This window comes from Amphiura filiformis, chromosome 14 (genome assembly GCF_039555335.1).
Source record: "Amphiura filiformis chromosome 14, Afil_fr2py, whole genome shotgun sequence".
In the NCBI taxonomy this organism is placed as follows: Eukaryota; Metazoa; Echinodermata; class Ophiuroidea; order Amphilepidida; family Amphiuridae; genus Amphiura; species Amphiura filiformis.
Genome location: NC_092641.1, coordinates 6,320,142 through 6,343,386, shown reverse-complemented (window position 1 = coordinate 6,343,386; position 23,245 = coordinate 6,320,142). Strand labels below are relative to the sequence as shown.

Genomic DNA, 23,245 nt, shown 5'->3' with positions numbered 1-23,245 from the left:
GACATTTCATATCAAATTAGTAGACTTTCTTTGAAAAAACATATCAGTGGTGCCTGATGGGAATACCCGTCCGCCATTTCATTAAACTGGATCGTTTTCGCCTGGTTTGTGCCCAGATGTATTAGGGGCGCGCTATACTCTCATTGCACAGGTAAAGTTCGCAGAACTAACAACGTTGTTATTTGCCAATATCAATTAACATGATCCAAGGGGTCGAACATGAATTATTCATAACGGGTCGATAACTGGCCTCACTTTCTAGCTAGTAAACCAGCGGAATTTTTCATAGGTTTTGCGTTGCTAATAGAACAACCATGAATTTAGTGTCACCCCCTTGCTATTACTTATGAAGGACAATTCCATACTGTGCATTTTGCCTATTATCTGGATGCACCTTTATTTCTGTTCTCATTATCTGTTTTCCCTTGAAGATGTTTCCGCTTCTTAGTGTGAACAGGAATACATTTATCACTCGCTGGTCTGAACTACTATCTGTTTCCTCTGCACTGTTTCCTTTGAAAAGGTTTCCTCTTTGTGTGAGGGTTAATGGCCCCTACCTGGGAAACCATTTATTAGTAGGACATACTGCAAGGAAATTCCAGTGTAATAACTGAATTCCTTGCCCCTTTTTTACATAACTTTTGTTACCAGTGTGTTATTATTTGTTGAGAAAAATTCAAAAATAGTCACAAATTTATCAAGGGGTGTAGTACCACCTTAACGGAAATGTGAAATACTCTGCAGGCACAAGCCGATACTATGAGAACTATTATATATTGACAGTGAAGTTGTACTCATTAAGCTAATAGAGCAAACTATTTTTTGGTTCACCAAAGTTTGTTAGTGACATTATGCAAACACAAAAACAGCAAATGCAAATGAGAATCCAGTGTATATAATCACCACAACTATGATAAAATAATCATAGTATACCACGTGAAGAACTACGCCTTTTTCACAGGAACTAGATCCTCATGCAGCACCGGTATCCGTTTCATTTGCTAGCGCCCGGGGCTCGTTGATGTACACATTTAAGAGTTTCTCTGCTTAATTCGCTCGCGATTTGCTTTTGGTCCGGAATGAACAGCACGTCAAAAGCACAAACTTTAAAGTGGTCGGACAAACCCGGGAACAAACGTCGTGTTAATCTTACTTTTTGTCGTAGGGTTTTGTCGGTAACTGTTGGTATTGAAATTGGATTAGCGGAATAATACGAAGAGCCTGTTAAGATATGATGCTGTGGCTGTATTTTGCTCTTGCATCATATATGGTGCTAGGACCATCATCAATCTTGGCAACGGAATGTGGCGAAACTGGGGTAGGTTTGTGATTATTGTTAATTTATTTTCTTCTTTTTTTCACTTTTGTACACTATATTTCGCCGATTAAAGAATCTTTAAACTTTAATCTTAAACTTTCTTAACTCTGCGTTGTTTAAACGTTTAACTCAAATCTGATTATAAGCTTTAAACCACAACACGTTTAACATTCAGTAGCACAAGTTAAAAGCTTAACGGTTTAATCCATTTTGGTTTAAATTAATACAGTATACTGGGCCATGGAATAGTGTTCTTTCTTTCTTTTTGTTATTTTTTTTAATCCACTGTGACGCTTTGTAAAACCGACGTTTTGGACATCAGATGGGGTAAGGCAATATTAAATAAACTACAACACTACACCGTGTTTCACGTCTAATGAATGCATGTTTTTACAATCACACAATATATTCCGATAGGACAAGACATCAACACGTACCGTATAACTTATTAACATAATAAACACCCTAAACGGTTCACCGTATACACTGTACGAGTCGTACAGCTACTAGGGATATGTATAGGCCTATAGCTTAGGTTAGAGTGAAAAAACAAATTAGATATCTTTTATGGATAGTTATAAAAACTTGCTTACACATGAAATAAGTAACCTGAAAGACAATTTGACAATTTGAAGCATACACCCGAAATGCCTTGGAAATATCATGAGTATGTTTATCTACCTATTCCGTAGAATGTAGACTGTAACACATCGACTCATCAACTCATCGACGTGTAATATCGGTACTGATTTGGCCAGGCGTCCTCTGTAAAACAGGACTGATAGCACATCTTCACTTCCTACCTGATTCGTTCTCATTCAGGAATGTATAATATCACACATCCAAGTTCACCACCAACCCCCCCTCCACACACACACCCACCCACACACCCCATTTGTCCTGAAAAGAAAGAAAAAAAAAAAGACAGAAAGAAACAAAGAAACAAAGAAATAAAGAAAGAAAGAAAGAAAGAAAGAAAGAAAGAAAGAAAGAAAGAAAGAAAGAAAGAAAGAAAGAAAGAAAGAAAGAAGGAAATGGGAGAGAATAAAAAGGAAAAGAAAGAAACAAAGAAACAAAGAAATAAAGAAAGAAAGAAAGAAAGAAAGAAAGAAAGAAAGACAGAAAGAAAGAAAGAAAGACAGAAAGAAAGAAAGAAAGAAAGACAGAAAGAAAGAAAGAAAAAGAAAGAAAGAAAGAAAGAAAGAAAGAAAGAAAAAGAAAGAAAGAAAGAAAGAAAGAAAGAAAGAAAGAAAGAAAGAAAGAAAAAGAAAGAAAGAAAGAAAGAAAGAAAGAAAGAAAGAAGGAAATGGGTGAGAATAAGAAATAAAGAAGAAAGGAAAGAAAGATTTAAGAAAAGGTTTGTTGAGAGCCCTCAGGGGACAGTCTATAATTGTTTGTATAATTGCCTTAAAGTGAAGAAGACATAAAATTGTCATTAGGTATTATTGATGAGAAGTTTTGCAAAAACGAGGCGAACAGTATACAGCCTGTCTCAAAAAAAAAATTGTGCAAGTGAAAAGCGCCCTCTTTGGCAATTAGAAAATACCGATAGGACAAGACATCAACACGTACCGTATAACTTATTAACATAATAAACACCCCAAACGGTTCACCGTATACACTGTACGAGTCGTACAGCTACTAGGGATATGTATAGGCCTATAGCTTAGGTTAGAGTGAAAAAACAAATTAGATATCTTTTATGGATAGTTATAAAAACTTGCTTACACATGAAATAAGTAACCTGAAAGACAATTTGACAATTAGAAGCATACACCCGAAATGCCTTGGAAATATCATGAGTATGTTTATCTACCTATTCCGTAGAATGTAGACTGTAACACATCGACTCATCAACTCATCGACGTGTAATATCGGTACTGATTTGGCCAGGCGTCCTCTGTAAAACAGGATTGATAGCACATCTTCACTTCCTACCTGATTCGTTCTCAAAGTATTATGTAATGGACAGGTGTTGTTTATATTCAGAGCATTTCCACCACGGTAGATTTGTCGAAGCTTTCAAGCATTGTTACTTACATCCTGATAACCCGTTGCTGAATAGATGGTGAGATTTAAAAACAAATGGTTTCCATGCGCTCATACCTTACACTTTCTTGTTTAAATCTCTAGCGGGGAATAGTCTTCGACGCAGGGTCGTCGCATACAAGTATGTTTATCTACCATTGGCCAGATAACAAGACAGAAAGAATGGGTCGTGTGGAAGAGATAGGTGATTGTGACGCAAAAGGTCAGGCAATTAAGTTCAAGAAATGACAATAGCTTGAAGAATTATATATTGTAATACTACACTATATACGATAACACGAATCACGCTTCTCGGTCATCATAGAACTCATCTTATTTTTTTAATGTTACGTGAACAAAAGTAAATATGGAAGAAAAAAAAGCCTAAAGTATTTTCCTAGGAAACAACAATATAGTAACGTCAGCATCAAAAATAGTGCAGGTAAAGACATAATAAAAACACAATAATTAAAGGCCCATTCAGTGATTTGCTCATCCGGACGATCGTAAAAATCATCAAAATTCAAATTTTAGTGGTTCAGCCGAAAGCCATCATGATGTATTTAAGACAAAATAAGACATTTTACACGAATCTGTAATTTAGATACTGACAGTATCTAAATTAGCTACATGTATTTGAATGGGGCTTAAACTTCTTCAATACTGCTGTTTTCTTTGTATTTTGCCAAATTTGTCATTTCAAAAATACCAAATTGCCAATTTGAATGACTTATCCTTCACTTTTAAGCAATTTATAAACAATTTTAATTTTTTCACACTTGCGCTGGGATCACTGAATGGGTCTTTAAGATACAGTTCTAGTATGTGGGAAAGGGAAGCACAATACTATACTAAGACACAAGACCAGGGACATTGTTGGGGGAAGGAAACATAATATAACAGACAGTTTTTAGAAATTAAATATATAAAACAAGTACACAAGACTATGGACAGTTGTTTGGACAGGTTAATCGCATTATAATTTTGTTGAAAGTGATTCGCCAATTTGTGTTTACCAAAGGTGTTCCAGAGAATTACGGGACTTCTTGTTATGATGGTTTTCCCATACTTTTAGTTAAATTGAAATCAACAATGACTTTCATTATTTTGTTCAGTGGTTGTTAGCCAAGTGGATTGCTTAGAGGATTTTTGTTAATATATAAGAGAAGAAATTGAACAGTGCGTTTCAAATACTTAAAAGCATATGGCCAACCAAAGTTCATGACACAACAGACACAATCCTTACACAGAGATCGTCATTATGCCTTTGGCAAATTGTTGATGGTCCGCGAAATTGTATATGTTAATTATGTTGTTGCCCCTTCCTGGTATTCCACACTCATACCCCGAGGACTTATAGTACATTCCGTAACACATTGGAGTGATGGGAAAGGTTAAAGGGCATTTTTCGAAATAGGTAATGGAATTAAGCTTTACTGATCTCTTGGATTGCTAACTGTATAGTGTGGAGTCAGTGACCACATCAATTGATAATAATACAAGGTATATAAATAAAAGTTTTTTCAAACAAATATGGAATGTATAATATCACACATCCAAGTTCACCACCAACCCCCCCCACACACACACCCCACCCCATTTGTCCTGAAAAGAAAGAAAGAAAGAAACAAAGAAAAAAAGAAACAAAGAAAGAAAGAAAGAAAGAAAGAAAGAAAGAAACAAAAAAAGAAAGAAAGAAAGAAAGAAAGAAAGAAAGAAAGAATGAAAGAAAAGAAAGAAAGAAAGAAAGAAAGAAAGAAAGAAAGAAAGAAAGAAAGAAAGAAAGAAAGAAAGAAAGAAAGAAAAAAGGAAAAGAAAGAAAGAAAGAAAGAAAGAAAGAAAGAAAGAAAGAAAGAAGGAAGGAAATAAAGATTTAAGAAAAGGTTTGTTGAGAGCCCTCAGGTGACAGTCTAAATGTTTTTGTATAATTGCCTTAAAGTGAAGAAGACATACAATTGTCATTAGGCATTATTGATGAGAAATTTTGCAAAAACGAGGCGAACAGTATACAGCCTGTCTCAAAAAACATTGTGCAAGTGAAAAGCGCCCTCTTTGGCAATTAGAAAATACCGTTGTGGTATATTGCTTACAGCAACGTCAAGGGCGTAATCTGAGCTCTCAAATGCCGTTTGTTCTGTTCAATTTGCTTGTTTTAATCTCGAGATATGCTTACTTAACAACGAAAGGGTGAAATCGCAATTGTGCCACTTTTACTAGGGAAGAAGGCTGTACGACGTACATGTAAATCAATGATAGCATCAAGTTTATCAAGAGTTCCTTCGTGAAATGAAAAGAATGCATCAACTACACAACAATACACAATTATTGTTTTTACAGTTTTTACTGTTTTATCATGATACAGGTATAATGATTCTCTTTTTCCACTTACGACAAATTAAAAGATAAATATTTCACATTCTGCTGTAAAATTAAATACATGTGCATGTCAATGATTCTATCATGGTAAATACTGTTCTCTTTGTCACTCAAGACATATTAAAAGACAAACAAATATTGCACACTTTTAGGTTAATGAACTTATACAAGTTCATGAAATGTGTTAAATTAATGAAATTAGACAAAATAATGCACGCGCGCTGATGTTGATGTGTCTAATGCACGAGCCCCGAAGGGGGGAGTGCATTAGACGCATCAACATCATTGATTTACATTTACAGCCCTATTCCCTGGCACAATTGTGATTTTACCCTTTCGTTATTAACTAAACATATCTCGAGCTTATAAAAGGCAAATTGAACAGAACAAACGGTGTTTGAGAGCTAAGATTGTGCTTTTGACGTTGATATAAGCATCATGTCACAACGGTATTTTCTAATTGCCACAGAGGACGCTTTTCACTTGCACAATTTTTGTTGAGACAGGCTGTACATGTAGCTAATTTCTCTACTTAAGGTTGGTCTGAACCCTGGAATTATGGAAACTTTCGGGCCTCATAACTGCTAAATTGTTGGTGTAAAGTGTATACAAGTATACAAGTATACATATTTAGAATGGCAAAGACTTGATAAGTCTGTGAGGTCAAATTTGGGCCGAAATGCCATTTTTGGCCCAAAATCCCCAAAATAACGGTTTTTGGCCCACTTCTTTTTCGTGCAACGTAACAAGAAAATTCTTGGGCCAAAATTTCTTTTTTATTAATTTTAAAAACTAGATAAAAATATCTACGAGCCGTTTTTTAATTTTTTTGAATTTTGACCAACTTCCCCACAAATATTTGAAATTTGGGCGAAAATCGGGCTTTTTATGATTTTTTTGAAAATTCAGCATTTTTTGACCATTTTTGGTGCAAATTTCTCGAAGTTGGTAGCAATTTTTAAAAAAATGAAAAAACGGCTACTAGATATTTTTATCTAGTTTTTAAAAAATAATAAAAAAACATTTTTGGCCCAAGAATTTTTTTGTTACGTTGCACGAAAAAGAAGTGGGCCAAAACCGTTTTTTGGGGGATTTTGGGCCAAAAATGGCATTTTGGCCCAAATTTTATCAAGTCTTTTCCATTCTAAATATGTATACTTTTATATACTTTAGACGAACAATTTAGCAGTTATGAGGCCCGAAAGTTTCCATAATTCCAGGGTTCAGACTAACCTTATGAAGAGAAATTACAAATTCATGTAAAATGTCTTACTTTTTCCTTAATATAATGTTAGTAAATCTGTGACACAAACAATGGTGCCAAAATATGGCTTTTGATGAATTTTACGATCCTACGGATGAGCACACTCCTTTAGAAAAAAGGGTGGGTCAAACAAATTAATACCCAAAAATTCACTGATATTCTTTGGTAATTTATTCCAATAGGCGGTGGTATTTCAGACTACTTAGGAACACCACAACTTGCCGGTGATTCATTGCAGGAATGCCTTCAAGAAGCCATAGATCTTATCGAAGAAGAAGACCACAAGTACACACCTCTCTACCTGGGTTCTACAGCGGGAATGAGACTTGTTGAGTGAGTAATATACGATAGACTAAGCCAAAAAAAAGTTGGATTTTTCACAAGGTTATATCGCAAAATCCTGTCCATCAAAATTACCCAAAATTACACACAGGATTGCCTCAATACTCGAAACACATGTCAGTAACTAAGCAGTTATCCAACTGACACAACAGCAAATTGCACTGATATAGAACAGCTTCCTGGACCATATTCGCAGCCCGATAATTGGCGCTTAGCACAAATAATCTGTGAGAATCGTTGAACAGATGATAATTTACAAAACGGTGCTACTTTCACGCACTTTCTTTAAGAAACGGGTCTTGTTCCTCACTATTCCACTTACTCTTTGGGAATTATCATTTGTGCAAGGACAGTATTCACATTCTCACAGATTCTTTGTGCTGGGTGCCAATTATTGGACTGTGAATGTGGCTCAGGAAGCTCTTCCATGTCCGTGCATTTTGCTTTTGGACAACTGCTTGGTTACTGACATGAGTTTAGAATAGAGTATTGTAATCCTGTGTGAAATGTTGTAAAATTAATATTTATAAGTTTCTATTTTGGCTGAGGGTAGTAGTACAAAGGCGTCGGAAGCATGTGGTCCGGCCATATAAACAATGGGAATTACAATTTGGCGAAATGGATGGGAATAGGTCGAAATTCATTTTGAGTTAACATGTATGGAAATTTTAGGGAAAAAGATTAATAATTTATTGTAAAAACTTACCGACTTACGCGCGAGAGGTAAGAACAGCCCGTCTGCAGACCATACTTTTTAGAGATGAGTAGCGCTATTTATTTATAATTTTCTTCATGAAAGTGTACGTGGGTATTTGATTACATTTCCAGCCTTTTTTCCTACATAAACATATAGTACGTCAGCAAGTAAAATTTCAGTGAAAATAATAATCATGGTAATGTATTGTCAATTTCATATCCATCATTTGAAAAACACATTCAAAACTTCGTAACCATCATCCCCTGGTAGGTCGCAGTCAGGAATTATTCGATCACTCAAAAACCTTTAAGCCAATGATTGGTTGATCGTCGTCAATTATACTAGAAAGTTAAATGTTTCGTTGTCAATTTGTTATGATAATTTTCGATTGCACGTGCAACGCATTACAATGAAATAAAACTTCCTAATCGTTTACATTTTTATGATTTTTTTTTATATCAAACTTTCAATAACTTTATTGATTTTTTATCATAAACGTTTAATGAATTTGTTGAACGTTTCGTTTATCACATCATAAAATATTATTTTATGATGTATAAAGATAGAACTTCAAAATTAACGATTGCAATTATTACCATGATTATCATTAAAAATTTAAAAAATATAAATTACGTTTTATATTTTTATGGTTATAATGCTCTGCAGCTTTTGTCTTGTATAACGCTTCAAAGGTTCCCAGAATGCCGAGCATTATATTTGGGGAAGTATGCAGTTTTTTGGATTCATGTTATTTTGATAATTATAATAAAACATAATTATGAGCCATTATACAAAACAAACGAGCAATTATATTATACACACCTCTGGTGTTGCAGACATAATTATTCCGCAAATCTCAGTTTTGTGCATGTTATGATGATGATGGTGAAACAAGGGTGTCGTATATTCGTAACTCGAAAAAACCCGACAAATATGCAGCTTCATTCATATCTTGTAAAGAGAACATTGTTAGCAATTATAAAGGCATAAACAAGGTGATGACAATGAGGACAGAGTATCATCATGGTCACCTAGGAAAAGCTTATTTCGGGTAAATTATACATTTAAATTAAGCATGCATCAAAATGAGGTAAAGGTAAAGGCATTAGCAAAGCACGTGCCCCGAATCGAAGTGAAACGTTTGACCAGGGGCGTCGCTAGAGGGTGGGGGGGGGGGGTATGGGTGTGTGACCCCCCTACACAATTTTTGTCGGCAAAAAGTTATTGTTGTCGTCAAAACCATATGTGATTGTCTGCAAATGTATTTAAAGCTATATGATTGTCGGCAGAGTCATGTAAAATATTATTCTTGAGCGTCGTCCTGGCTAAACAAAATTTGGGTCTACAATTCACAAAATATTCCCGTCGGCAAAACATGCTGTACACCCCCGAATCATATTGGTCTAGCGACGCCCCTGATTTTGACAAACCCATTGACTAGTCATTGCCGAAAAACGTCCAGTGCTCCTCATCAGGTTCGGTTCCCCAACCCGCTATATGCAACGTTATGCAACTATTTTGTTGTTGGTGTTATAAAACAAACGTAGGGGCCCGAAGGCCAAGCTGGCAAGGGGGCCCTGTCTTGTTGAATTGCTGACAGCTTAAATCTACCACTGGTTTTAACCTATTCGCCGTCGAAGTGATGATGTAACAGGATTAATTACATTGGCAATACGTGAATACAATTTTTGAATATATCAAAATAGATAGTGCAGGGCGATCTATTCAAAAATTTTATTCATTGCTATGGTAGTTAATCCGACTAATACATAACTTCGACAGCGAATTGCTATGGTAGTTAATCCTGCTACATAATCTATTATACGGTAAATGAGTGGTAACTTAATCTTATATCCTCCCCGCATATTGTTCGTATACCATCGAGGGCATAAATGCCATCTTAACTCGGGTGAGAAGTTATACGGAAATTCGTGTCTTACACTTTGTTGACTAAATCTTTACTAAACTTATTACTCAACACGATTTTCTCCCCACACTGAGTAAAGTAATTTTTAGAGTGTGTAAAGGAAATATAGCATGAAAAAAACTGCGGACAATTATTTTCCACCTCCGGAAAATACACATGTCTTTCACTTTCTTGACAACTTCAAACTTTTCGCAGAGAGACCAATCCCGTTGAAAGTGCGTCCATCTTTGATTCTGTGAAGGAAACACTAGCGGCTACTCCCTTTAATTTCAGCAATCCAGATAGGCAAGCCCGTATTATTAGTGGTGAAAACGAAGGCATATTTGGATGGATTACTGCCAATTATATTTCCAACAGATTCAATGTGGTGAGTATCATGGGGGTCAAGCCAGGGTGGGGTACAGGGGACGTGTCCCACCTTTCGGCAAAATGACCCATTTTTGTTCTTTTCCGCCAAATTTGGACAATTCACGTTTTATGCCGGATTAGCGCTAATGGCGAGTACTGTATCATCATGGCAGTAGCATAGCGGGGGGGGACACCTACCTCCGCCCGACAAAAATGAAAGAGAAAAGTTCCCCTCCGGCGAAAAAAAAAAAAGAAAATTGGGAAGGAAAATGAAAAGAAAAGGGGCAATGAGCCCATTTTCGACCAAATTCATCCCGATCATGGGCCAAAATAGTGTAAAATACAACTCTCTTCCGCGCTACGCTCGCACGTTGTCCCAATAAAGCCTTTTTTGGTTGTTCAAAGACTTCACCTGTACATTCTATCTAACAAAAACGATAATACCGGGTCAAATTTATCCCCTGTTTCATGAATGGGGATCATCAAATTTTGAATACCTTTTTGCTCCCTTTATACTTTTTACATTCATTTATTATAGGGTCCGTCGATGTGGGAACAGATGGTATCTATGGTAACAGGAATGGAACCAACCCCTAAACCAACCTATGGTGCGATAGATCTAGGAGGCGCCTCAACTCAGTTGACCTTTGTACCAGAAGACAAAGATGCACTTCCGGAAGAATACAAATTACATAAACGACTGTATGGTACAGACTACTACCTATATTCTAATAGTTTCTTGTGTTATGGTGTCAATGAAGCTCGCAGAAGATTTAGGGCTTTGTTATTAAAGGTAAGCCTATAATTGAAGACCGAATTAAAAAGACTAGATTGCGTCTGACGTCAGGGCAAAGGCGCGGCATGATTGGTTGCTGATCTGCGCAGTACGGCATTTTTGGTCTGGTTGACAGGATGTCATACGCAAACTAGTCTTTTTAATTCTATCTTCAATTATACAGCTAGCTAGAGACTGGGTGTGTACAAAACATGGCCAGGCTAGGGAAATAATAGCCAGCTGATAAGTTGTATTTTATGTCAACATATAGGTTAAACTAACTAGGTTAAATACCACTATAAATTCTCTATAACACAGTTTTCAATGGAAATTTCAAGTACGATTTTATCATACATAGGCCTAGACATCTCACTGCCAAAATACATATATCAATTAAGATTAGAAGGTGAATTACTAAATTACCAAATTTTGAAGATATGAATAAAGTGAGACTTTTCCTTGTTTTAAACCACTGAAGTGCAAAGACCACAAATTTAAAGTGCATATCCCTTTTTGGGATCTGAAGACTGACATACAAGAGGCAATTTCAATACCATGCCCATTATTTAGTTATGTGCTCACTGACCATGAAGCTCAGCAATTGGTCAAAATACACGAAACAATGTGGGGCCTTGCAATTCCTTGAGCAGGGTCATAGGTTTGGGGATATACTCAAAATTTAATGATTTTCATAATCATATCAAAATCGCTCCTGTGTTCCACAGAACTTCGTTGTCTTCATACATATCTAGAAATTTCTATGCTATATATATACGCCTTTGTTGGCCATGTTTTTAAAAGGTTTTTTTTGACTAGGCCAAACAGCAACAACAATAACGTAGGCCTGCAAGAGTATTATACAATGTAGCATGTGCTTACATTATAATGGTGTGAATGATGAATCAAGTAGGTCCCTACATTTCCCAAATGAATGCAGTGACTAGCTGGTGTTCTCTCAGCTGATTGGCTGGCGTAGGTTAGATTGCATGCAACAAACTTGTAGAGCATGTCTCTACTTTTGTAGAGCATGTCTCTACCTTTTTTGCATGTTGCTCGGGGGATTAATTTTTTTCTATGCCTGCAGCCACTTGCTAGTTCGTTTTTGTGGTTCAAGGTTGACATTTGTGGTTTAGTTATAATAAAGTATTTCTCAGTAATGCATAGATTGCATTTTTTGCTGCTGGTAGAGTACGATTTACTTCGAGCAATAATTCTCCATTTGATGGAATGAACCACAGAAACGAACTAGCAAGTGGCTGCAGGCATAGAAAAAAACATTTACTGTGTAACTATAAATAAGTCGCTCTTTTAGCATGTTTAGCAATAAGTAGGCCCAGACATTGATACGCACTTAAGACGCGTATTGCGCAACTTTAAGATACGCGGTTGCGTTAATTCCTCTTGCGCGCGCATCAAAATCAAGACATATTCTTTGTCATTTTACACATTGCAACTGACGAGTGTGGATGGGTCAAACCATCCATACGAAACAAATTTGTATTGCTATGTGCTAATTTCACTAGTATAATAATAATATATTTCGCTCCTATATTTTATAGTTGAGCACTGTATCTAGTGATGGTTTCATTATAATTTCTTACTATAAATAAATAAATAAATAAATAAATAAATAAATAAATAAATAAATAAATAAATAAATAAATAAATAAATAAATAAATAAATAAATAAATAAAAAAATAAAAAATAAATAAATAAATAAATAAATAAATAAAAAATAAATAAATAAAAAAAAAAAATAAAAATAAATAAATAACACCACAATATTCTAAAATAATCAAGTTTTACTCATGCTTGTACAGTTTCCTGACATACGATTACCGCCTGACCATGCAATACGGCGAGTCATTGCCAACGTGCGATGCACAGTAAGCGCGTGACGCGAGCCAGCGCGTAATTGCCGTCTCTACCGCATACGCGATCAGCACGGTTACAATACTCCGCGAGTGTGCAGACCCGTTAGTTGCCGGTGCTGATTAAGAGCTGGTTAATACGGCTATAGAGAGAGCGCACCACCATTAGACGCGCCATTGAAATACACAGGGAAAGACGCACTTTTGGATCGCGCTCAGCAGTTCAAAAACGTAACTCAGCTATCAAGTTTGGTATCAAATTAAAGCTAATCATGTATAGAATATTATTCTTTTAACAGAATATATTGGTGACCATCTACTTTTTTGCTATTTTGCCGCAAAGAAAAAGTGGGCAAATTTAACCTTAAAAAATCACTCAATTTTCGAAACCGGACATTGTCCAAATTCGCGCCAAAACTCCATCTCTGAAATAAAACATCGGGACTTTTTCTCATATTTCGTCATGTAGACACTTGTCGGAAGCAAATGAGCTGAAAATGGGCAAATTTGGACTAAACGTTTTGAAAATAAAGCTGCAGCAAGCTCAAATAAGCGGTGGACTATTTTAACCGAATTTCACTGGTACATAAATCGTGGAGTGATTTGGTGGTGCGCCCTCTAGACGAATCCAACGAGCCAAGTCATGGTCAGGATTTGGTCGGCCATTATTAGGTCCCCGGCGCAACAAGCTGGTGTTGTGAATGCCCAATTGGGTGAATTAAATCCGCTTTAAAATCGTTGTTATATTGTATTGTGTTGCAAACTTTCATCATTCTTTTGTCTACGTACGTGTAACACGGGTGATGGAATGCAGTTTAAAATTCCCGTCAAGGACGCATCATTTCACATTAAGGTGAGATATACCCAGCAAACACAAAACGTTTTCGACATCATTCGCAAAAGGTTACAAAAGGTTGTCAGAAAACGTTTAAATGTCGCGTTATATAAAGGGTACATTAATGGTATAAAACGTTTTCATAACATTAAATAACATTTGTTGATCATTTACTGCACAGCAAACATAAATGTTTTACAGAAAACTTTTAAATGTCGGGTTATATAAAGGGTATAAAAACATTTTAATAACATTCCAAAAACATTTTTGAAACATGGTACAAATCATTCTAAACAGAATATTATTTTGGGGTTGAAAAATATTTTGCAAAAAATGTTTGCCCAAAATATTTACAATAACGTTTTTAAAATGTTTTCACGACCTTTATATAACCCGACATTTAAATGTTATTAAAACATTTCGTAAAAAACATTTTAAAAACATTTCTGTATTTGCTGGGTGCAAATATTTTAACATAATGTTATTTAAGTGTTGACAAAATATTTGGCCAAAAATGTTTGCAAAATTATGACATTTCGAAAACATTTTAAAATATTGTTGTAGTGTGTTTTCATACAAAACGTTTTAAAACGATTTCATGACCTTTATAACCCGACATTTTAATGTTATTAAAACGTTTTTACCTAAACCAAAACCCAAAATATAACTTATTTAAAACGTTTTAAAAACGTTTTTGTGTTTGCTGGGTACTCAGCGGGGACCCAGCCATGGCTGCCACTGAGGTGTAGGAATGCGTGATTTTGGATTCGTCTATATATTGTACGGTAATTTATGAAAACTGAACGATACGAAATTATATTATTTGGCTTTTAACCAATGAAATGTCATTATTTATGTCTACTGTTTGATAAAGACATATGTGTACATGATACAAAAAGTGTCATTTTAAATCTTTACTCTTTACAGCGATATCAAAAGCCCAACAAGCAACATTTAGCATGTTCCTGAATTTGGGCCAATGCGGGTCACATATCAAAATCAGTTTAATGTTTTCTAGACTTTTCTTATTTACTAAGTTTGACATGATTAATATGGATATTTTTATTTTTACTCAGAATGCCGGGTACTCAACACAGGGTGTAAACAACCCATGTTTACATCCGGGTCAAGAAGAAGTCTTTGACGGCAACTACCTCTGGAAAGCCCCATGCAGCCAAGGTCCACATGCAATGGCAGGTTGGGGGTCAGAGGTTAAGCCTCCAGACACCATGACCGACATTTCATATGACACAGAGTTTGTTTTCAACGGAACCAGCAACCCTGTGGAATGTGCTGCGACTGTTGAATTGCTGTTTAATACCAGTGTGCCGTGTAAATATCCACCATGTTCATTCAATGGAATTCACCAACCGAAGCCCCATGGAAATTTTCTAGTATGTATAAAACCTTGAAAATGTTTATTTAACTGTAGCTCATATTGAATATTAAAAATAGTTGCTAATTTCTGTGGTTTATATCCTCACATGTGCTTCATAGATTACAGTAAAGCTTTTGACTGTGTTAGCCACCCGCAGATGTGGGAAACTATGAAAAAGATGGGTTTCCCAAGTCATCTTGTGGATCTAATCAGCTGCTCATATGCAGACCAAGACTCGGCAGTCGGAACAAGTAGTGGGGACACAGATTGGTTCAAGATTGGAAGAGGCTTACGGCAGGGCTGTGTGCTATCACCAAACCTATTTAACATCTACTCTGAAGACATAATGAGAACAGCTTTGGAGGGGTTTGAAGGTGGAGTGAAATTTGGCGGTACAAGAATTACTAACCTGAGGTACGCCGATGATACCACTCTTATTTGTAGCAGCAGAGTAGAGCTGATTGATCTTTTGAAGCGCATCAAAGAGGCCAGCGGAGCAAAAACACCTTCTCCTGTACACAAAGAAGACAAAAATAATGGTTGTAGACAGAGAGCGGAAAAGTGATGAATTTGTGATAGATGGGCAGCAGATTGAGGAGGTGAAGCAATTTGAATATCTGGGTTCAATGATTAACAACAGCGGTGACAGCACAACTGAAATTAAGAGAAGACTGTGCAGGGCATGTCAAGGATATGGAAAAGCAGAGGCCTATCCATTGACCTCAAGGTACGCCTACTTCGTGCAACTGTGTTTTCTATTGCTACTTACGGATGCCAGTCTTGGGCTATGACTAAGAATGATAGGAAAAGAGTAGATGCTTTTGAGATGTAGTGTTACTTGAGGCTTCTACAAGTGACATGGAAAGACAGGAGTACAAATTCCTGGATCCTCGACAAGATTGGTACAAGTCTAACCATCAGAAACGGCATAATGGAGAGAGAGCTGAAGTACTTTGGTCATATTGTCAGGAAACATGGAGGTATAGAAAAACAAATTTTGCAAGGGGTTATGGAAGGCCGACGAGGAAGAGGTCGTCCACCAACATCTTGAACAAATGACGTGAAGCTGGATTCTAACCAAGGAATGCAAGGTGCAATGCACTTGGCATCAGATCGAGTGAGATGGCGTACTCTTGTGAATACCACAGCAGTGCTACAAAGCGATACCTGACACAGAGAGAGATATCCGCATCTGTTAGTAAATATACTAGCTGCTCTTGCTAGTTTACAATTCCATTTTGAATTTGCTAATCTCTCACTGGTGAATTGATCTTGTAGCTAGGCAGCTATTCAGAGGTGGAATGAGTTATAGTTATATATTTATAATGAAGCGTATTGTGCATAGGTAGAGCGTGTCATCAAGCCAGGTAGTGTGTGTACCACGAACAATAACCTCCATCCTGACCAGTCCCGAATGTTTGCATACGATTCTCTAAAGTCATTTCCATGTCTTGAATGTCTGTCCTGAACCTAGCCCTCTATTCCGTATCATAAAGATTTAAAAACACTTAAACAACGATATATTAGAATGTTTGCAGTAAATCAAGAATGTTTTTGAATGTTATGATTACGTTTTATACCCTTTATATAACCCGGCATGTACACGTTTTCTGGCAACCTTTTCTAACGTTTTGAGAATGATGTCAAAAACATTTTGTGTTTGCTGGGAAGGATCATATAAATAAAGGGTTCAAAAGAAATAACTCCCCCCTAAAATTACAAAACATTTCTTTGCATAACTTGAGATACATTTGGTTGATTTGAAAAATTTAAAAACTTATGAATAGAGGAATCTTTTTGCTACCCTCCCAATTTCCTTGGTTTTGAAAATCATTTTTATTGGTCAAAAATTGTCACTTTTTCCAAAAATAATGCTTTCAGAAAAAGTTGCAATTTTCAACATCCTATACATGTAATGTACAAAAACGTTCTCGATATCAATGTGTTCAATGTAAATTTTTAGTTAATTTGTCTTAATTTGTATGTATCCGATTACTCAGTCACCCATGCAATCATCTTTCAGTAGAAAACAATGATTCATTGACATGGATTTTGACATGAATGGAGTTTTCAGTCGGTATTTCGAAAATGGTAAAATCACTATAGGAGTAGAAATAAGGTTTGCAGTGTAATGCTTATTTCTTTCGTTGGCTAAAAGAGATGAAAAATTTACTTGCAAATTGTAGACAGAAACAGTTGCACAAATCTAGAGCAACGGCTCCCTTGAATAAAGGCGTATATGACAAAGAAGAAATGGCCAACAAAGATTGGAGGTTGGAAGTCAGCATTCAACCAATTACCTGCATGCAGTCAATCTCTTGTGGCCACATCATGGGTGTTACATCTTTATCCATGAAAGCCATCATTTTAAATCAAAATGCAAGATGCTTCAACAGACCCAATACAGGTAAATGTTCACCCTTTTGGTCAAATTTATGCGTAGAGAGCTCATTTCTCCTTCATAGTGATTTTATCATTTTGAAACAACTGCTGATTAAAAACGTCAAAGAAAATCTAATTTACGCCGAAATTAAGTTCAACAAATCTTTGTTTTGCACTGAATGATGGTTGCATGGGTGCCTGAAGGATCAGAGACAGAAAGGTGAAGGAAAAAAACAAGAATTAAATCAACCTTAACATTAATATCGTGAATGTTTTGTACATAAAGGGTAAAGTGCAACTTTTTCTGAAAGCATCATTTTTGGAAAATGTGATTATTTTTACCCAAAAATATTGTTTTTGCAAATGAAACAACTTTGAGAGGGTTGAAAAACGATTCCTCTATTCACAGCTTTTTGAATTGTTCAAATTAACAAAATAAAATGTCAAGTTATGCAAATAAATGTTTTGTAATTTTAGGGGGGAGTTATTTCTTTTGAACCCTGTATATTAACGTCTATTCTGTTGTCTTATTCCTATGTAAACAAAGGCATTCAGTGCCCTTTACTGGGTTGTAGATGCCCTTTTGGGAACCTCAACACCAAGCATCGGGGACTTAGAAACGGCGAAAAATGAGTTTTGTAGAAAGACCTTGCAAGAGGTAAGTAAACATGTTATACCTTAATAATTACGCGGTGAAATGTCAACTTATTTTATTTTCGCACTTGTGTTCATCAAGTGCATTATATCCGAATCGGCGCATTTAAAGGATGACTCCAGCAATCACAACATTATGCCATATATGTTAGAAAAACTATTATCAGGCACGAATCACGTGGTTTTATTTGAAACAAACTCATATTTACTCATAAAAAATGTAACTCTATTTGTAATACCGTAAAGATTCGCCTAATGGCGCTATGGACACACTTGGTGTAAGTGGAATTTTAGGCACAACCTAAAAGTGGTCCCACCAGCAAATAAGGGCACGGAACCTTGAATCTTGTTGGGATTCCAGAGGAGGGAGCTCTCTATTTGCATATGAAATTTACCCAAAGTCAAAGAGCCCAAGTGCGCCATTAAGCAAATTTTTACTGTATTAGGTTTGTGAAGTTTAAAATTAATCGAATTGTTTTTGCTTTTAGGTGCAGATAATGCCTGGCTATGATGAATACTACCTGGGCTATTGTTTTAATATCCACTACATCTGGAGCCTACTTATTGAAAGATATGGGTTTGATGAAAGTAATTGGAACATTGAATTTGTTAGAAAGGTATATACTATTGCTTTACTTTTATTGCTGGTGTATTTTTAAACACTTTAAAGCAGATAAAAAAAATTAAAACATATAAAATGGCAGAAACATATTCACAAATGGCATTACATAATACGAATTACACGTCGCCTTCTAATAGTAGGCATATCACCTCAAAAATAATCGCAGCAGAAACACGTTATTTAATGTTCCTACATTATTGAGCTTTATTAAAGCATCAAAAATCAAAAAAACAGAATTGAAATCGGTCAATGCATTGTGACGTAGTGTCAATTTAAAGATACTCGTAGATGGAATGAAATCCTGCCACAAATGGTTGTAATGACAAAATTGGCACGTTTCGAGATTTTGAAGGTATATTTGGACGCTTGCTTGAAAAAGCAGCGTTAATATAAATATCACATGTTAAATGCCTACCTTTCCTGACTTCGTTACAGAAAACAAAATCAAAAATCTATCATTGAATAATTATAATAAATTAACCAAATATACTATTTTAGCAATTTCGGCCAATCTGCAGACAAATTAAATCTCAAAAATGACTAAGTTCAGCTAATTAATATGCAAAATTGATGCCAATAGAAAACCGTACATGATATAAAGGTGCGGGGTTTTTTGCACACATATGTATGCAAAGTGCTTTCAATTGATAACAAAAAATACACAAAGAGTAATTAATTATGCAAATTAGGTAATTACAGCTAATTATGTATTTATGATTTTATTATGCAAATTAGGCATGAGTAATTTTAGGTTTTTTTCAATATTTAATGAACGTCTGTTCATTCATCATAAATTTTTTAAGTATGATCCTGTTATGAGGTTGAATAAATGAACTGCAGTTAATTATTTAAAAGCAATACAAAAAAAAAAAGTTTGGCATTTTGACGGTGTCTGGAATATAATTTTAATTTTACTGTAAACATGGTATGTGTCACCATTACTCAAAGCCAAGTCAGAAAAGTACAAATTATAATTCAGTTGCAATGAGACTTTAAATTAACATTTTGTCATCTGGATTAACATGGGAGGACAATCAGTAAAAGCAATAGCCATTATACTGTACCGCGTATACAAAAATAGTATGGCCTTGGACACACACAATGGCTTAGTGCTATTGTGGTTTGGAAAATTACTCCCTAAAAATATCATTGATTAATGTTTTGCTTCAACTAGTTTTAGGGAAGTGTTTCATTCGTTGTCGACGGAATTAATTTACATGCTAAGAAAGATTAGTATTTCAGCTAAATGGTGGTAGTTCCTTTACTTCAATAGGCCTATATTTACTGATTTATGAGCGATCTTCAAAAATCCATAAAAACAGTCAGTAGCTCTTAAACAAAACAATTTTTAATTTTTTGAGGACCCGAAGTTAGCCTCGGAAAGGCTTCACACACCATATATTAAAAATTTAAACAATTTGGATAAATGAAGCATATGAAGAAATTCATTTAATGACATGGATGTTTTCTAAAATTGGCCAAATTTGAAGCGCGCCCTTTTCAATTCACTGTTATGCTTGCATGCACAGTTTCAGTTGTTCTATTTCTTTTAGTTCTTTGTGTGGCTACCATAATTATTAAAATGTGCTGTAACATGCGACGGTGTAGCTTTCACCATTCACTCACTTTCTTCAGAAAAAAGGCACTCGTGTACTGGTTCCATTTACATTGACAGGTGTGAAACCAGATTTCAGTAAGTCGACAGAAGAATATATTCCCTTTTGGGGAAAAATGCGCACTTTAGCGTACTCTAAACCTGTTTTATTTTTGCTAGATTAATAGCTCATTGGCTATGAAAACTGAATGGCTCACAAGTACCCTTGAAGACACACAGCAGTATAATCACATTAAACTGCACAATAGAAACAGAATGTTCGTCATTTTTAATTCACCTTCCACCTTGTTTCTCTTTTTTTCTATGTATACATGTAGGTAAACGGGGTCAGCGTAGGTTGGACAATGGGCTACATGATTGACGCCACATCGCGCATTCCATCTGAAGTTGAATGTGGAAATAGCGCAGTCACAAATTCACTTTTTCAATATCAAGCAGTAATCTTCTTATCAATATATGCATGCATGCATGTACTTATATCTTAAACAATAAGCAGGCGGCATAGGAAGCGCGACCGTGACGTACGAGGCTGGCGAAGATACAGGGCTGACAACCCCATTCAAAATACACGGTTAGCAATTACAAATGGAAAATTAACATACTTGCAGTGGGGTACTTTGCAGAACCCCGACGGTTTTAGAGTAAGATAATTTTGCTTTGACACCACATAACACATTTAAATTTGTTTGTGAAGATTTCATGATTATGTGTTAATCCAATGGCGACCTCAAAATTGGCGATATCGCTTCCACCACCGCCTGACAATAAGTTGATTTAAAGTTACGAAATATCATGATTTTCATCAATGCCCCTCTTCTTTTTTTTTGTTGCAAATAGATGAAGTACATACAGCCTGTCTCAAAAAAATTGTGCAAGTGAAAAGCGCCCTCTGTGTCAATTAGAAAATACCGTTGTGACATAATGCGTACATTAACGTCAAGGACATAGTCTTAGCTCTCAAAAGCGCCCACTGTGTCAACATCAGGTATCATTGATTTACATGTGGCACAATTGTGAGTTTACCCTTTCGTTGTTAACTAAACATATCTCGAGATTAAAAAAACAAATTGAACAGAAAAAAGGTATTTGAGAGCTAAGACTGTGCCCTTGACGTTGATGTAAGCATCATGTGGGGGAAAACAGTATTTTATAATTGTTAAAGAGGGCGCTTTTCACTTGCACAATTTTTTTTGAGTCAGGCTGTATGTGACGTGTCATATCAAAAGCAGACATTTTGTGAACAGGTTATCAATTTTGAGGTTTTTAACATATCTTAAATATAGAGATATTTTTCCTAAGCGAAGATATTGAGTTCATAAGTTATGGTATTATAAAATTGGAACTTGAGATTTCAGTTTTTAAACATACTATTGACAATGTTGAGAGTAGGAATTATCTTGCAAAATGTCTCAAAAGTACAAGATGCCAGTTATATTCTGATCTGAATAGTATCAGACAATGGATTCTTATTTCAAAGAATATCCGAGATGCAAAATCATTTTCGTCTTTTAAAACAACTTAAAAAAAATATCTGAAATTATGTTAATATAGCTTGCCATTTATGAGTTAAAATTTCAATAGATTGTTTTGCATCTCAATCTGTAATTATTATGTATTTTCTAATGTTTTTTAATCACTTATTCAATTTATATCTTTTATGTCTTTTACATCAGCATGTCTCTTAATATTATGGTTTTATGGTTCGATTATATATTTATGTCAATATTTATATTCTTATGTAATTCATATTAAGTATCTAGTGTTTTTTAATCAGATATTCAATTTATGTATACATATCTTTTATGTATTTTACGTCAACGTGTCTCTTAATCTTGGGTTTTTTTATGGATCGATTATATGCTTATGTAAATATTTATATTCTTTTAACATGTAAAACTGTATTTTATACATTAAGCAGGGCGCTGCTGAAAATCGTATTTAGCAGGTTACCCTGGTATATCTATAACGATATTATTATTGATATCATGAACAAGCTAAGCTAGAACAATTACATTGATTACCACATGTTACCTTATTTGCTACACATAAAATACATTACTATACAATGTGCTGTTGCATCGCTGTCTAATTCCCTTTCGTACTGTCGTTGCCTTCCCAATAGTATTTAGATGTGATGTAACATAAATAGTCACTCGATAGTGATAGATGATAGTGATAAATAGTGATAGATAGTGATAGATGTGATTATATACATGGATCGTCAGATAGACCAATATTTTGATTGTACATTGGAATTCATCCGCCCTTCCTTGTCCCTAGTAATGTCAATATTCAAATAAGCTGTGTTTAAGACACTCGCACTGACACTGCCAAAGCCATACCTCCAATACGTTTCCATTGCAAATGACGCTTTCGTAACACTACTCCACATATCCAATCGGGATATACCGCAACAGGAGGAGGTCCATCAACAAACAATTTGGACTGAAAACGAAAACAATTGTACTTTTATCGAATTGATAACATAATCTATATTTAGGGGCTGTAAATTGTTTTAATGAAAATGTTCTGGTGTAATGGGCTTCCAGCTACTTTTTCATCCTCTGTCTCTCAGTCTTCGGAACACCTTTTGTAGGTTCCTGTCATAAAATTGTCTCAATTTCTTGTTAGTCAGTGCATACAGAATTGGATTAGCACAGGAATTAAAGTATAGTAAAAGGGTAAAACTCTCAAATATTATCACGTTTAAACAGCTAGGGCAAAACAGAAATATGTGTACAGCGTAAAAAGAATTAGGGGTAGTGCACAGGAGAAGAGTCAAGACCAAAGCAGCGTACATGATGGTTGGGTT

General features: G+C 35.4%; 1 protein-coding gene across 1 annotated transcript; it reads left to right on the top strand.

Annotated features, from left to right (window-relative positions):
* Positions 1–995: 995 nt before the first annotated feature.
* Positions 996–20,920, top strand: LOC140169635 (ectonucleoside triphosphate diphosphohydrolase 8-like). The gene is made up of 9 exons (XM_072192914.1): positions 996–1,318; positions 3,452–3,569; positions 7,169–7,319; positions 10,148–10,319; positions 10,839–11,093; positions 14,859–15,176; positions 18,090–18,200; positions 18,685–18,813; positions 20,751–20,920. Exons 1-9 carry the CDS (start codon positions 1,232–1,234, stop codon positions 20,916–20,918), a joined length of 1,509 nt encoding a protein of 502 aa, XP_072049015.1. The 5' UTR covers positions 996–1,231; the 3' UTR covers positions 20,919–20,920.
* Positions 20,921–23,245: the final 2,325 nt, after the last annotated feature.

What these genes read in the sequence shown, in the direction of transcription:
- LOC140169635 (XM_072192914.1), top strand. Translation starts at nt 1,232, where the DNA reads ATGATGCTGTGGCTGTATTTTGCTCTTGCATCATATATGGTGCTAGGA. An exon ending in TTTCCAACAGATTCAATGTG is followed by an intron (nt 10,320 to 10,838) that starts GTGAGTATCATG and finishes CATTTATTATAG; the next exon opens with GGTCCGTCGATGTGGGAACA. An exon ending in TTAGGGCTTTGTTATTAAAG is followed by an intron (nt 11,094 to 14,858) that starts GTAAGCCTATAA and finishes ATTTTTACTCAG; the next exon opens with AATGCCGGGTACTCAACACA.